The sequence below is a fragment of the Phocoena phocoena genome, chromosome 12 (genome assembly GCF_963924675.1).
Source record: "Phocoena phocoena chromosome 12, mPhoPho1.1, whole genome shotgun sequence".
NCBI classification, from domain to species: domain Eukaryota; kingdom Metazoa; phylum Chordata; class Mammalia; order Artiodactyla; family Phocoenidae; genus Phocoena; species Phocoena phocoena.
In genome coordinates, this window is record NC_089230.1 from 41,898,190 (window position 1) to 41,915,180 (window position 16,991).

General features: G+C 37.1%; 1 protein-coding gene across 2 annotated transcripts in view; it reads left to right on the plus strand.

The window, feature by feature from the left end:
* The window catches only part of CEP85L (centrosomal protein 85 like), a 153,035-nt gene that overhangs the window by 110,571 nt on the left and 25,473 nt on the right, over nucleotides 1-16,991 (plus strand). For both annotated transcript variants that reach the window (XM_065889039.1, XM_065889040.1), the window contains exons 6-8: nucleotides 7,347-7,526; nucleotides 14,269-14,421; nucleotides 16,621-16,775. In XM_065889039.1, coding sequence (XP_065745111.1) covers nucleotides 7,347-7,526; nucleotides 14,269-14,421; nucleotides 16,621-16,775 — 488 coding nt within the window. The remainder of the gene's footprint in view (nucleotides 1-7,346; nucleotides 7,527-14,268; nucleotides 14,422-16,620; nucleotides 16,776-16,991) is intronic.

Genomic DNA, 16,991 nt, shown 5'->3' on the forward strand with positions numbered 1-16,991 from the left:
CCCCTGTAATGCAAATGTTGTTGTGTGTAATGTTGTCCCAGAGGTCTCTTAGGCTGTTTTTATTCTTTTTTCTTTATTCTGTTCCGCAGCAGTGAATTCCACCATTCTGTCTTCCAGGTCACTTATCCGTTCTTCTGCCTCAGTTATTCTGCTATTGATTCCTTCTAGTGTAGTTTTCATTTCAGTTATTGTATTGTTCATCTCTGTTTGTTTGTTCTTTAATTCTTCTAGGTCTTTGTTAAACATTCCTTGCATCTTCTCGATCTTTGCCTCCATTCTTTTTCCAAGGTCCTGGATCATCATCGCTATCATTATTCTGAATTCTTTTTCTGGAAGGTTGCCTATCTCCACTTCTTTAGTTGTTTTGGGGGTTTTATCTTGTTCCTTCATCTGGTACAAAGCCCTCTGCCTTTTCCTCTTGTCTGTCTTTCTGTGGATGTGGTTTTTGTTGCACAGGCTGCAGGATTGTAGTTCTTCTTGCTTCTGCTGTCTGCCCTCTGGTGGATGAGGCTATCCAAGAGGCTTGTGCAAGTTTCCTGATAGGAGGGACTGGTGGTTGGTAGAGCTGCCTGTTGCTTTGGTGGGCAGAGCTAAGTAAAACTTTAATCCACTTGTCTGTTGATGGGTGGGGCTGGGTTCCCTCCCTGTTGGTTGTTTGGCCTGAGGCGACCCAACACTGGAGCCCTACTGGGCTCTTTGGTGGGGCTAATGGCCCACTCTGGGAGGGCTCATGCCAAGGAGTACTTCCAAGACCCCACCACCACCACCACCACCACCCCCGCCTCTGCAGGAGACTCTCCAACACTAGCACATAGGTCTGGGTCAGTCTCCTATGGGGTCACTGCTCCTTTCCCTGGGTCCCGATGAGCACACTACTTTGTGTGTGCCCTCCAAGAGTGGAGTCTCTGTTTCCCCCAGTCTTGTCGAAGTCCTGTAATCAAATCTCGCTAGCCTTCAAAGTCTGATTCTCTAGTAATTCCTCCTTCCGTTGCCAGACCCCCAGGTTGGGAAGCCTGACATGGGGCTCAGAACCTTCACTCCAGTGGGCAGACTTCTGTGGTATAATGTTCTCCAGTTTGTGAGTCACCTACCCAGCAGTTACAGAATTTGCTTTTATTGTGATTGCGCCCCTCCTACCATCTCATTGTGGCTTCTCCCTTGTCTTTGGATGTGGGGTATCTTTTTTGGTGAGTTCCAGTGTCCTCCTGTCGATGATTGTTCAGCAGTTAGTTGTGATTCTGGTGCTCTCACAAGAGGGAGTGAGAGCATGGCCTTCTCCTCCGCCATCTTGAACCAATCTCTAGTTCATTTTTGTGGAGGGTGTAAGGTCTGTGTCTAGAATATTTTGGGGGTTTTTTTTTTGCATGTGGTTGTTCACTTGTTCTAGTATCACTTGTTGAAAAGACTGTTTTTGCTCCATTGTACTGCCTTTGCTCTTTTGTCATTAGATTGGTTGACTGTATTCATGTGGACCTATTTCTGGGCTCTGCATTCTGTTCCATTGACCTGTTTGTTTGTTCTTTCCCCAATACCACACATTCTTGATTACTGTAGCTTTACTGTAAGTCTTGAAGTCAGGGTGTCAGCCCTCCATCTTGGTTGCTTCATCTCCTTAAGTATTATATTGACCATTCTGGAGCTTTTGTTTTTCCGTATAAACTTTAGAATCAGCTTGTCACTATCCACAAAATAACTTGCTGGGATTTTTATTGAAATTGCATCGAATCTATAGATCAAGTTGGGAAGAACTTGACATCTTGACCATACTGAGTCTGTCCATGAACAGGGAATATCTCTTCATTTATTTTGTCCTTCTTTGATATCTTTGATCAGAGTTTTGTAGTATTCCTTGTATAGATCTTGTATATACACATTTTGTTAGATTTATAGTATTATGTTTTTGAGGGTGCTAATGTAAATGGTAATGTTTTTAGTTTCAAATTACACTTGTTCATTGCTGTTATATAGGAAAGAAAGTGCCTGACTTTCATATATTTCACTCCACTCTCTTTTTGCTCGCATGGTTTCTGAGAAGTTGTATAAAGCTCTTATCTTTTCCTGTCTATAGGTAAGGTATTTTCTCCTCTGGTTTCTTTCACAATTTTTTTAATCTTTTATTTTCAAAAATTTAAATATGATATGCTTAAGTGTAGTTTGGGGGCATTTATTCTGCTTGGTGTTCTCTGAGCTTCCTGGATCTGAGGTGTGGTATGTGACCATTTGGGGAAATTCTCAAATCATATTGTTTAAAATATTGCTGTTTTCTTTCTCTCTTTTCCTTGTGGTGTTCCCATAAGATGTATATTACAAGTTTTGTAGTTATCTCACAACTCTTGGATATTCTCTTCCATTTTTTCCAATCTTTTTCCTCTTTGCTCTTAAGTTTTAGAAGTTTCTGCTATCATATCCTCAAGCTCAGATTGGTTCCTGCGCCAGGTCCAGTCTACTGATAACCACATCAAAGACATTCTGTTTCAGGGTTTTTTGTCTCTAGAGTTTCTTTTATAGTCTTTCCGGCTCTGTTCTTATATTATCCATCTGTTCTTGAATGTTGTCTACTTCAGCAGTAAAGCCCTTAAGCATATTAATCATAGACATTTTAAAAAATGTCTGTTCTGATAATTCCAACATCTGTGACATATCTGACTCTAGTTCTAATGCTTGTTCAGTCTCTCCAGATGTACTGATAAAAGGAAGTGTGGTAAGTAGGACTTTAGTAATGTCATGGTAGGGTGTGGGGCAGGGGAAGCATTCTCTGGCCCTCTGACTTAGTCTTTTCGTGAGCCTGTGCTCCTGGACTGTGAACTTCACCAGTGCTTCTTAGTTTTTTCTTTCCCACCCTTAGGTAGGACAGGATGGCTAGAGGCAACTGAGTTGGATATTAACTCTTCCCCCATGTGGAAGGCTAGAGGGAGCTGGTTTGGGATTTTTTCCTTCTAGGTATGTTAGTTCCCTTCTAGGTAGGTTAGTCTCTGGTAAAGTAGTTTCTCCTGAGGACAGGCCTTGTTAAGAAGAACATAGAGCTTTGGCATTTCAGAATGGTTTCTTTTCTCCTCCCTCTGCTGGAAGCACAAAGGGATTCATTGTGAGGACCTGGTAGAGCTTCTAGTGGTATAATTCAAGAATATTGGGTGTCCCCTATGACTGGGTGCCCCTGGAGATTTTGATTCTCAGACCTTCACTCTGAGCCTCCACAAATTCATCAATTACAGTTCTGGTTTTCCTACTTCAGCACTGGTTCCCATGGATAATTCTGATCCAGTAAGTGTGATTTTCTTTATTTGCCTGTTTCTCCAATTTTGGGGGTTGCAGTTTGCCCGATAACCTCACTTCTCTGACAGATCTAAGAAGAGTCGTTGATTTTTCAGTTTGTTCAGCTTTTCACTTGTCGGTAAAACAGGTTGGCAATTTCTGAGCTCATTATATGCCTGATGGGAAATTGTAAATCTGTATTCACTTTTTTACAGTTTCCTAGCCTATCCTGGCCATTTTTCTGGGTTCTAGACCCATCTCTTTGCCTGATGTTCATATATATTTGTATCTTAATATTAAATTGATATTAACTGGCATCTTAATATCAATAGGCTCTAATTGTAATTAAGTACGTTTGCTTAAACCTGTTCTCCCACATGACCTACTTACCTCTGCTCAGAATATGATCTTCCCTGTTACTTAGACTCAGAATTTCAAACCTTTAGTTATCTTTAACATTTCTTGTCCATTCACACCTTAAAAAATAATTTTCTCTGAATCCTCTCATTTCTGCTTCCAGAGCTTCTTCCTTCTGTTCTCAATATTCTTGTTTAGCTCCTTGGTTTTTTCAGCTAAATAGGTTAGGATAATTTCTTAAAGTGATATATTCATATCCATTCACCATATCCTTTAATTCATCTTGTTCATTACTTCCAATTGTTATAGTTCTGTCTTGTCCTTTTTCTTCTTTTCTTTTCCCTTTAATCTAAAGTTACTAAGAGTTTACACACTATGGTGAGTGCTAGGGAATACAGAGATTTACAAAACAGAGTTCACAGACTTCTTAAACATGTTACTTTCTTGTTCTAGAACCATCACCGGATTCCCATTTCCTATGCATTAAGGTTGAATTCTGAACCTTGTGATTCTAAAGTATGGTCTCACGTAGATGTTTTAATTTTCTCTTATATTCCCCCCTCTTGTAACCTAAACTTTATGGGTACTCTGTGCATATATTCCGTCTTTTACCTTTTTAAAATGTTCTTTCTGGAATGCTTTTCTTCCTTTCTCTGTTCCTGCCAGAATCCTCCTTATTTTCAAAGTCTGTTCCAAAAGCCACCTTTCCAGTAAAGCCTTTTCCTTCATTCTCCCCATGCCCTTTTCATTTATCCTCCCACCTTCCAACACTTTGTACTGAAGATGGCTTTTCTTTGGCTGCCATACTATATTGTTGTATCCTGTATATAATTATCTAAGGGTTTCTCTTATGCTTCTGATTAGAATTTGAGTTTGTAAAGGGCAGTGCCTGAGTCGGTTATCTTTGAAATACCATGCACATGATGAATGCTGTTTATATAATCAAAATTTTTTTCCTTCCAGTGTTATGGAGATATAATTGACATACAGCACTGTATAAATGTAAGGTGTATAGCATAATGATTTGACCTTCATGCATCATGAAATGATTACCACAGTAAGTTTAGTGAACATCCACCATCTCATACAAATACAGAATAAAAGAAAAAGAAAAAAACATTTTTTCCTTGTGATGAGAATTCTTAGGATTCACTTTCTTAACAACTTTCATATATAGCATACAGCAGTGTTAATTATGTTTATCATGTTGTCCGTTACATCCCTAGTACTGGAGGTTTGTACCTTTTGACCCCCTTCATCCACTTCCCCTTCCCCCACCCCTGCCTCTGGTAACCACAGATCTGATCTCTTTTTTTCTATGAGTTCGTTTGTTTTTGAAGTGTAATTGACCTACAGTATTATGTTAGTTCCTGGTGCACAACATATTGATTCAGTATTTCTGTACATGACAGAATGATCACCACACTAAGTCTCGTTACATCCTGTCACCATACAAAGATATTCCAGTATTATTGACCATGTTCCCCACACTGCACATTTCATACCTGTGACTCATTGATTTTGTAACTAGAAGTTTGTACCTCTTCATCTCCCTCACCTGTTTGTTCTCTGTATCTATGACTATTTCTGTTTTGTTATGTTTGTGCATTTGTTTTGTTTTTTAAATTCCGTGTATAAGCAAAATCATATGGTATTTGTCTTTCTCTGTCTGACTTAACTTCACTTAGCATAATAATACCCTCTAGGTCCATCCATATTGTCGCAAATAGCAAGATTTCATCTTACATTATATCTGAGTAATATTCTGTTGGAAGGATAGATAGATAGATATAGATATCACCTCTTCTTTATACATTCATCTATCCATAGGCACGTAGCTTGCTTCCATAGCTTGGCTGTTGTTCACTGCTGCAGTGAACATAGGGTTGCATATATCTTTTCAAATTAAGTGTTTTTGTTTTCTTCAGATAAATACCCAGGAGTGGAATTGCTTGATCATATAATAGTTCTATTTCTAATTTTTTGAGAAACTGACCTACTGTTTTCCATAGTGGCTGCACCAGTTTGCATTCCCACTAACAGCACATGAGGGTTCTTTTTCTCTGCATCCTGGCCAACACTTTATTGTTATTTGTTGTCTTTCTGATGATAGCCATTCTGATAGGTGTGAGGTTGTATCTCACTGTGGTTTTGATTTGCATTTCCCCTACGATTAGTGATGTTGAGCATCTTTTCATGTGCCTGTTGGCCATCTGTATGTCTTCTTTGAAAAAATGTTTTTTCAGGTCCTCTGTCCATTTTTTATTTATTTTTTGATGTTGAATTGTATGAGTCCTTCGTATATTTTGGATATTAACCCCTTATCAGATAAATCATTTGCCATTTATCTTCTCTCATTCAGTAGATGGCCTTTTTGTTGTTGATAGTTTCCTTCATAGTGCAAAGGCTTTTTAGTTTGATTTAGTCCCATTTGTTTATTTTTGCTTTTGTTGCCCTTGCTGGGGAGACATAATCCCCCTAAAACTGCCAAAACTGATATCAAAGAGTGTACTGCCTGTGTTTTCTTCTAGGAGTTTTATGATTTCAGGTCTTACATTTTAAGTCTTTAATCCATTTTGAGTTTATTTTTTATATGGTGTGAGAAAGTATCCAGTTTGATTCTTTTGCATATAGCTGTCCGGTTTTCCCAACACCATTTATTGAAGAAGCTGTTTTTTCCCCTGTTGTATATTCTTGCCTCCTATGTTGTAGATTAATTGACCATATAAGTGTGGGTTCTTTTCTGGGCTCTGTATTCTGTGCCACTGATTTATGCGTCTGTTTTTGTGCCAGTGCCATACCGTGTATATAATTTTTGAATTGCATCTCTACCTTTTGAAAAAGTATAAGTTCTTCAAGGCCTAGTTCAAGTTCACTTCTATAAAGCCATTCTATAGCTACTACACATACAGCTATCTTAGCACTTAGGCAGTTTTTGTTGTCTTTTTGTGTGTGACATTTTATTAAACTGGTGGGACCTTGTTTTATTAACTGTTGACTCCCCTGTACACAATGCCTAACATATGTGCTTAGTAAATAGAAAAGTAATCTATTTCTTTACTTTCACATTACTTTGTTGGTATCACATTCTAATTTGAGGAAATATTTGTATTTCCTGCCCTCCTCTTCCAGGTTGTAATGCTGCAGGGGGAAGGGGAGGGAAGAGATTTTGTCTGACTCTCCTTCAAAGCCTTGCTCATGAAAAGAATAATACATTTATTCATTAAGCAGTTATTTTTTAACATTTATTTTGTGCCAGTCACTGCTCTATGAAATAGGGATATAAGAGCAACTAAGATGGACAGAAATTCCTGATTTCATGGACCTTAGTTTCTAGTTAGGGGAAGCACTCTATTAATACTTACTGAGTTTAATATTAGCTAAAAAATGATCACCTGTGAGGAAATATTTCTTTAGTTTTTATTTATTTCCCCTGAGATTTCACTTCTTTATAATGTACTTTTTATACTCTGATACTTTTTAACCAGATAATAACTGCTTTTTATTAAGCTTCTGCTGTGTGCTAGGAACTTTACATAACTTGTTGTTGGTAAGCAATTTGAATTGATCATGGCACAAAACTAGGACGCAGGAGAGCTGGGATTTATGCCAAGGTCTGTCATTAAAGGCTGTTTGTGCTCTTTGTACTGTAGGTACCTCATTTCTAATTTCTTTCCATTTATTCAAGACAGGTAAACTTTTAAAGTCTTACCTATGTTTTTTTTCTTTCTGAATAGCCACAGTATGAGAGTACTTCCCTCCAGACTCCATTTTCAGACCAGTCAACATCCCATTCCCAGCAAGAGGAGCTTGAGCAAAAGCTTGCATCTACTGAGAAAGAGGTTTTACAGCTCAATCAGTTTCTAAAACAAAGAATAAGCCAATTTAGTGAAGAGAAGAAGAAACTGGAGGAAAAGGTAGGTATTTTTAATAAAGTTGAATTGGGTCAAGGGCATTCCTTCAACATGATTTTTTTGTCATCTACTCTATGCCAGGTGTCATACCAGGTTTTATTTACATTGAAGTGATTAGTTTTACAGTAACTTTTGAGAAACCCTGTGCTATCTACAAAAATCCAGGCATTTTTTTTTGAGAGATAAAAATACCACTGCATATTATATTATGTCTTTCTAAGTAATAGTAAAGATTTTTATAAAGTTAGTTGTCTACACTGAGATGTGACACCAGTAACTGTTCTCCTTTTCCTTTTTGGGCCCTGTGTCTTTGTAATGTGGGATATGAAGGATTGGTAAATGAAATGAAAGTGGTCCTTCTTTCAGAAACACATGACTTCACGTTATTTAAGCTGAAGCCCTTGATTCAGAATAAGTAGCTGAAAGCCAGATACCTCTATATACACAATACATCTATCCATTTATTTGACCTTTCTGCCTTTATTACAGTATTTTCACAGACTTCATCTCATTCCATTATAGTATCATTAAAGATCAAGTAAGATAAGGATACATGCTAGCTCTGATTTATTGAAGAGGCATAGATCCTTAAGCTACTACTTAGTTGCAGAATTGGTTTTAGATTTCTCTTGTTATACCCAGCTTATTATTCTATTAACTAACCTTCCCTTCAAGTGATCTTGAGGCATCACCATGATTTCTGTAGGCAGGTTTGGAGCTATTAATTGAGAGCTCATTGACATTTTTGAGTCAGTACACACACACACACACACGAGCTAAAATTTTTATCTTCCAAAAAACTGACAAATTTTACATGGTTTCTCTTTCTCAGCTATATGATGTATTTTATTGTGGCTAACTTGAAAGTACCTTGAAACAGGTACTGTTTCTTGTTTCTTTTGTGTATTTTTTGGGCCTTATCTAATACCACAATCTGGAGGGAGCTGTGGAAATATCCATCGGTCGTACATAAGTGGGAGGGATTAAAATGTTTTCTCACCTGAAACTTGTTAATTAAAAGATTGTGTGAAAATTGTGACGATTCAGTGGATGTGGTTTTTAAAATATATTTTTATGTTTTATCTAAATTTTTCTCATCTTTTATTATTTTTCATGTGTATTGCTTAATAAAATCAGTTTATATGTTACCTACCTATGAGACAGCTCCTAATTGGATGTCTTCAAAATACTTCAGACTTCTCATGTCTAAAATCAGTTCTTAATTTTGCCTTCTGACTGCCCTATTCTCAAACGACATAAAACATTTTCTTCAATGTTCATTGCTGTGTATTCAGTTACTCATGCTAGAAACTCTACTAAGTTAATCAAGCCTGTCTTCTAAATATATACAAAACCTGTCCAACACTACCAGCCTAGTCCAGGTTCTTAGCTCTTGGCAAAGCTTTTGTAATGGCCTCTTCATTGGTGTCTCTGAATTCACCCTTGCCCAGTCTACCTGTTCTCCTCAATCACTTTTGTTCTTGTTGTAATTCTATGTATTTTATTTATTATACTTTTAAAGATTGAAGCATAATTTGCATACAGTCAAGTGTGCAGATCTTGGGTGTTCAGTTTTTATGAATATTGCTAATAGTATACAGTCGACCCTTTAACAACATGGGTTAACTGTGCAGGTCACTTATACATAGATTTTATTCAGTAGTAAATACTACACAATTTGAGGATCTGAGGATGTGGAGGAAAAAGCAGATACAGAGGGTCGACTGTAAGTTGTATACTGCATGGAGGGTCAGCAACCCAACCCCCTTGTTGTTCAAAGGTCAACTGTATACCCATATAACCACTATCTAAAATGAGATCATAAACATTTCAGTTGTCCAAGAAGTTCCCTTGTGCTTCTTTCTAGTCAGTCTTATTTCCTTCCCTGAAACACTTTTTTTTTAAATAAATTTTATTTATTATTTATTTTTGGCTGCATTGGGTTTTCATTGCTGCACGCGGGCTTTCTCTAGCTGCGGCGAGTGGGGGCTACTCTTCGTTGTGGTGGGCGGGCTTCTCATTGCAGTGGCTTCTCGTTGCGGAGCACGGGCTCTAGGCGCACGGGCTTCAGTAGTTGTGGCATGTGGGCTCAGTAGTCGTGGCTAGCGGGCTCTAGAGCACAGGCTCAGTAGTTGTGGCACACAGGCTTAGTTGCTCTGCGGCATGTGGGATCTTCCCGGACCAGCACTCAAACCTGTGTCCCCTGCACTGGCAGATGGATTCCTAACCACTGCGCCACCAGGGAGGTCCCCGAAACACTTTTTTATCACTGTAGATTAGTTCTGAGTCTTCTTGGACTTTGTATAAATGGAGTCATACCATATATGTTCTTTTGTGTGTGTTTTCTTTCCCTTAATATCTTTGAGATTTATTTACGTTGTTGCATGTATCAGTAGTCTGTTCCTGTCTATCCTTGAGTTGCATTCCATTATATAGATCTCTCACAATGTATCTATTGTCCTGTTAGTGGATATTTGGATTGTTTGCAGTTTGGGAAAATTATGAATAAGGCTGCTGTGAACATTCTTGTACTAGACTTTATTTGGTATACATAGGTTTTCATTTCTCTTGGATAAATTCCTAATAGTGGAATTTCTAGGTCATTTGGTTCATAGTGTAGATGTTTAACTTACAAGAAACTACCCCAGTCCTCCCAAGTGTGTGTACCATTTAAGACTTCCACTACCAGAGAGTGAGAGTTCCAGGTGCTCCACAGCCTTGCAAATCCATTCTTAATAGTATGGAGGAATGAACCTTTTAAAATGAAGATCCAGTCATTTTTCTTACTTGGTTAAAACCCACTAACGCCATCTCATTGTCTTTAAAATAAGAATTTAATATTTTCTGTGACCTGAAAGAGCCTGCCTAATTATATAGCCTTGGGCCCTACCAGTCTCCCTCTGGTACACTGTGTCTTGGTATAGTGTCTTACAGTTGTTAAGCAGGTCAGACCTGGTTTCTGGTATAGGTTCTTTACATAAAGTGTCCTCTTTGCCTGATGACTACTTGGCTCTCTTTTCCTGCTCCCCAGTCACCTATTTATCAATATTTTATCAAGTTTCAAATATATTTTCCCTCCAACCGCTTCTTATACATGCTTAAAGCATTTTGTTCTCAGCACAAATTTGAATGTTGCTGTGTTTTTCATATATCTCTGTAAGTTTTGTGAAGGCAGGGATGTATCTGAATGTGTCACTGTAGCATATGTAGCACCAGCCCTTGTCCCTGGCATATTGAATGAATGAATGAACAAATGCTTTCAGGTGATTTTTGCCACAAAGGGAGAGAAGGGAATGAGATAACCCCAACAAAGGACTAGGGAAAGAATAATTAGAGATATCGAAGATGTCAGAATGGGTGCACGATGGACCAAATTCCTAAGGAGAAATAGGAGAATGTTGATAACAGATGCCAAGGTGGAAGAGTTCCTCTTGGAAAAGAAGAGAAATAGCCTCTCTGTGAAGTGAGACAATTAAGAATGGACGTGTCTATACCAGTGGACCTTGAGGAGTGGGGTTAATATAGAGGGTAGACTTTGTGTCAGAGGACGTGGAGATGACCTGAGTTCTTGAAGGGAGTGTAGAAGCTAGGAAATTAGACTCATTGGTAATGCATCAACTAAACAGCACCCTGGGCCCACATGAGATTAGATTGCATTGTTTTCCTTCTGCATTTAGTCTCAGTAACCCTGATCAAGACTGATTCTAAGACAGAAAAACATTTAATGTGGTAAGAATAACAAGGGAAGTTACTCTTTGTTGAGCACTTTCTTTTATGTGCCAGATGGTACGTTGATGTACATTAAATGCATTTTCTTATTCAGTCCTAGTGTCACAGAAACCCTATGAGGTATATACCGTACCCCATTTTTTAAAAAATGAGGTTACTGAAATTTTGAGAAAAGTTAAGTAATTTGTCCAGTTGCATGTAGATAGAAGTTGTTGAAAAGCTGGAAGTAAAATTCAAGACAATTTAACTCTCCAGCTGATGCCTTGGTTCTAATAATAATTTATAAAAATTTTAGTGGAAAACACTTTCTCCCTAATCTATTTTGTTCTAATAATTGTATTTAAAATGAAGAAAAATAAATCTGTTTGTAAACCTCTTCTGAAGTGGGGAATTGCCTTCTAGGAATGATCTCAGTATTGCATAATACCTCCTTGAAATTTTACTTAACTTTTTATAACTAGAATAGGAAAGATTTATTAGTGGTGCCTCATTTACCTGTAGGTAATTACTGGAGTTCAGAATTCAGTAACCTCTGTTAATCTGCTAATCTGCAACAACATAAAACTTGGAAGTTAAAGAAAACAAAAAATAAAGAGCTTCTCATCAGTGAGCAGGGCTGGAAAAAATAAACAAAAAAGATCCAGAAATTATGTGTGATCAGCTTGTGGCCACAGATAACAGAGATGGTATCCAACAGGAGAGTGTTGGCCGAGATTTGTGATCCAGAGCACCAAGCTTGACATGATAGCAAAGAAGAGAATTGACCAAAGAAAAAGAAGAAACCTAGGACACCTTTGCATAGAAGACAGCATGACTAACTTATTCCAGTGGCTGCTTTTTGAGGACACAATTATGTCACTTAAACAATTATGTCACATTTAAGACACAAACAATTAAGTGTAAATTAGGGAGCATGTAGTAAAAATAGGCTGGTAGTTATGTTTGCTTCTGTAATTTACAGGGTCATTTGCTAAGGCAAGAGCAGGATTATATGGTCTTTCAGGTCACGACCAGGGCCAACAGTCTGTGAGTTCTGATAGATCAAAAGTTAAATTGTCACACCAGCATACTTGATTTTAGTCCTAAGAAAGCCCAAATAAAAGGTTTTGTCCAGGGCTTCCCTGGTGGCGCAGTGGTTGAGAGTCCGCCTGCCGATGCGGGGGACGCGGGTTCGTGCCCCGGTCCGGGAGGATCCCACGTGCCGCGGAGCGGCTGGGGCCGTGAGCCGTGGCTGCTGAGCCTGCGCGTCCGGAGCCTGTGCTCCGCGACGGGAGGGGCCACAGCAGTGAGAGGCCCACGTACCGCAAAAAAAAAAAAGGTTTTGTCTGTTTTACCATTGTTACTCCTTACCCAAGGACCTAAGTGAATCCTAACATTATTGATGGAATGAATAGATGAAATGCGATGTCATTTGTTTCTCCAATTGAAATTGGGGTTTTTTTTTTCTTTTTTTTTAAAATCTTTATTGGAGTATAATTGCTTTACAATGGTGTGTTAGTTTCTGCTTTATAACAAAGTGAATCAGCTATGCATATACATATATCCCCATATCTCTTCCCTCTTGCGGCTCCCTCCCTCCCACCCTTCCTATCCCACCGTTCTAGGTGGTCACAAAGCACCAAGCTGATCTCCCTGTGCTCTGCGGCTGCTTCCCACTAGCTATCGGTTTTACATTTGGTAGTGTATATTTGTTTTGTGTTTTGTTTTTCCAATTGAAATTGTTTTAATAAAAGTTTTTATACATTGGACCTGAAATATGTTAGATAAGGCATGAAAGAAACTGGATTGTGGACAAGCATTAGCTTTAATAAAATTTGAAAGAGTAATCCGTTATACTAATTACTCGTACTTTTTTCCCTGGTGAATATGAGAAAAGGCTGTAAAGATATTTTAGAACGCTGTAAGCTTCTGAAAGAATGTTAAATGTTTGGAAGACTGGTAAATTAAAGTAAATGTGAGTCTGGAGTTTACTTTTTAGGCAACTATTTGTATATACATTGTTTTTAATTGATCTTGATTATGAAAGAGCTTTAGAGATAGTATATCTACAAAATTTAAAGATCGTATGTTTTAGGTGGAAAGGTGAAAAAAAATAGTACATAAAAGTCTGAGGTTCAACCTACAGAAATTGGGATTTACTAAAGATCATGAATTGTATGTATTCCATAGTAGGTGTTCAATTAGCATATTTCATCAGTCCTAAGATGACATTAATGGTAAGGCACATCTTTATTTTGTATAGTAAGAGAATATAGTACAAGTTCAGTTTGACACAGTGCCTTAACAATAGTCTTGCTTGAGGTATGAATTAGTCTCACTAGTCCCATTATTTGTTCCTAAGTATTTGGTAATTTTGGTGAGTGCCCTGGCTTTGATTGCTTTGCTTTAGTGCATGATAAGCGATTCCTTTGTAAGTCTGTAAGTAACAAAACAGCTTTAATTACTTATAGATATCTTCCTTTCTTAATTCACGTAAAACATTGCATATAACTTTGCAATAAATAAGAAATTAAAGTCATCCTTCCAGAGATGAATACCTGCTTCACTGATTTCTCAGTTGTTCCCTGAAACTGTCTTTCTGGGTACCCAATAACATTTTTCAATGCCAAATTATAATGTAATATTTCAAAGGTATTTTAAATATGATTTAAACTCAACACATTTTCAACATGTACATAATACTGTGGAAATGACAAAGATATGAATAACCTTGACCAAATTTGCACATGTGCAGGCAATTAAAAACTACATCATTACCGCTGCCTGACTGCAGTTTATATCATCAATTGTAAAATCAAATAAAAATTTCAAAACTCTTGATTTCAATGATACAAGAATTTGAAAAAAATGTGAATCTTCGAATCTATGAAATAAGATAAATCATACTTAAGTTGGAAGTGGTGTTAACTATATCTGGAATAGTTTGTGAATTCAGTGATGCCTAAGATTAGAATGTTGGCTTTTATATTACTGGTTTTTGACAAAACCACTGAAGCTTCATAATCTTTTTCTTTAGCTTAAAACCAGAGATAGATACATCAGTAGCCTGAAAAAGAAGTGCCAGAAGGAATCTGAACAGAATAAAGAAAAGCAGAGAAGAATTGAGACCTTAGAAAAGTATCTGGCTGATCTTCCAACTCTTGATGATGTACAGAGTCAGAGTCTACAGGTAACATGAAATAAAATTCTGATCTTTAAATGAGAGGGAAACATATTCTTTTTTAAGTTGACTCTTTAGACATTTCATTTTTATAATTTTTCATTCATTTTGTAAATTTTTATAATTTAAAATTTTAGTTGTATATTTGGCTAATTGTAAGTTAAATCTGTGTGCTTAATTGCTGTTTTTAGGATTAACTTTAATTAGAAACTTTGTTCATCTGAGCATGAATAGATCTTTCTTGTCCTTAATTAATATGCAGTTTCCTTCCTAATGAACCTGTCTTAACTCTCTCACTTACTGTTCTACTCTAAAAGGTAGTTTCTAAACCAGTGACACCCCACTGCATGCACACACACTCATGCACCTCAGTTCTGACTTTTCCCAGTATTCTGTGGGATCCACCAAGGCTTAACAAGACCTTTTTTTGACCATCTTTCCAGATACTTGTTTTGTTTTCATCATTCTTCTTAATCTTTCTATAAATTCTTTCTTATACTTTAATCTATGACCTCCATTCACTCCTCTGACTTCTCTTCTGGCCATTTTCCTTTCTTAGCAGTACCTCATCCAAAGTCTTTCTACTAACTCTGGTGAGGCCTATCCTCTTGAAGCCTTATTTGTAAATCCATTAAACCTACTCTTCAGTCTTTTCTCAAAATCTTACTAATCATGGGACTTTCAGTTTTAGGACTCTTGACATTTGTGGTTAGGTAATTTTTTGTTGTGGGATTCTGTCCTGTGCATTAAAGGATGCTTAACAACATTTCTGGCCTCCACCTACTGGATGCCAATAGTGCTGCTTCTTCCCTTCCCCCTAAACCAAAAATGTCAGCAGACTTTTCCAAATGTCTGCTGGGGTGAGTGGAGGGAGATCACTCCCAGTTGAGAATCATTGATCTAATCCATGGAGTATCATTATTCTGTAGACTCTAGACCTATAATACAATCTCTGTTTACATTAATTTATAAATTGTAAAACTAACAGAGGGTGATATCATGAAGGAACTAAAGAAGGACCCACAGGAGCTTGAGCAGGAACAGAGAGGACTATAGATTTTAAAACATGTGTTCATACCACAGTACACCCATTAGGATGGCTAATATCTAAAAAACAGAAAGTAACAAGCATTGGTGATGATGTGGAGAAATTATAATCCCTCAGGCACTGTTGGTGGTAATGTAATATGGTGTAGCCACTATTGAAAACCATATGATGGTTCCTCAGAAATATTAAAAATAGAATTACCATATGCTCCACGAATTCCACCTCTGGGTATATGCTAAAAATAATTGAAAGCAGAGTCTCAAACAGGTGTTTATTCACAATGCATGTTCATAACAGCATTATTTACAATAGCCAAACGGTACCTCAAGTGTCCATCAGTGGGTGAATGGATGAGCAAACCGTGAGGTATACACACAATATAGCCTTAAAAATGAAGGACTTTCTGACACATGCTACAACATGGGTGAACCTGTGGACGTTCTGCTAAGTGAAATAAGCCAATCACAAAGATAAATATTGGGATTGGCATATGTATAAGATGGGTAACTAATAAGAACCTGCTGTATAAAAAATTAAATAAAATAAAATTTTTAAAAATGATTACAGTAATTATTTTAGGAATTGAAAAGGAGACATTTAATTTAAAAAAAAGAAAAAAAGCAAAGATAAATAGAGTAAAGATAAAGAAAAATAGGTATGAGATACCTAAAGTAGTCAAATTCATAGAGACAGAAGGTCAAAGGGTGATTGCCAGGGGTTGAGGGGAGAGGTAGATGGACAGAGAAGTAGATGGGTAGAGAGTTTGTTTTGAAAGATGAAAAGAGTTCTGGTGATTAATTTACAACAAAGTGAATGTACTTAACTCTACTGAACTGTACACTTAAAAATGGTTAGGATGGTGAATTTTGTGTTAGGTATATTTTGCCACAATTAAAATTTTAAAAATATCCCCAAATTGAGATCATTCACTTTTCTCTGTCTTCTAGAAATTTCTGACCCTATTCTCCTCTTCTCCATAATCTCATTCTCTCAGCTCCCTTTACACAAAGGAAGAGATAAAGTGTTAAGTGCTATCCATGAAATGAAGATAGTGTAATTTTAACCATAAGTCTATTAATTCTTGAGAACCCAGTATCAGTTTCTAGTAGGAACATATTTAATATTCTTTGTGTCATGAACTTTAAAAAATTTCTCTTTAGCTGCAAGTTCTAGAAGAAAAAAACAAGAATTTGCAAGAGACTTTGATGGAAATGGAAAAAAGGCTTGAAGAGTTCAAAAAACAGTGTCAAGAAAATGAGGCACAGCTAATATGCCAGAAAAAGAAAGAAAAGGAGTTGGTAACTACAGTTCAGAGGTAAGAAAACCTTCAGTTATTCTTTTATGTTATTTTTAAGTTATTCCTTATTTGTCATAAAGCATTTCACTTAAAATATGTTAATTTATAATTAGTACTCTATTATTTCTCTTAAAGATGTATTATTGAGAACCAGAAGTATTATGTCATCGAAACAGGTTGTCTCAGTTGTGATTTAACAATGCGATGCAACATACTGACATCTTGGTTTTAGAT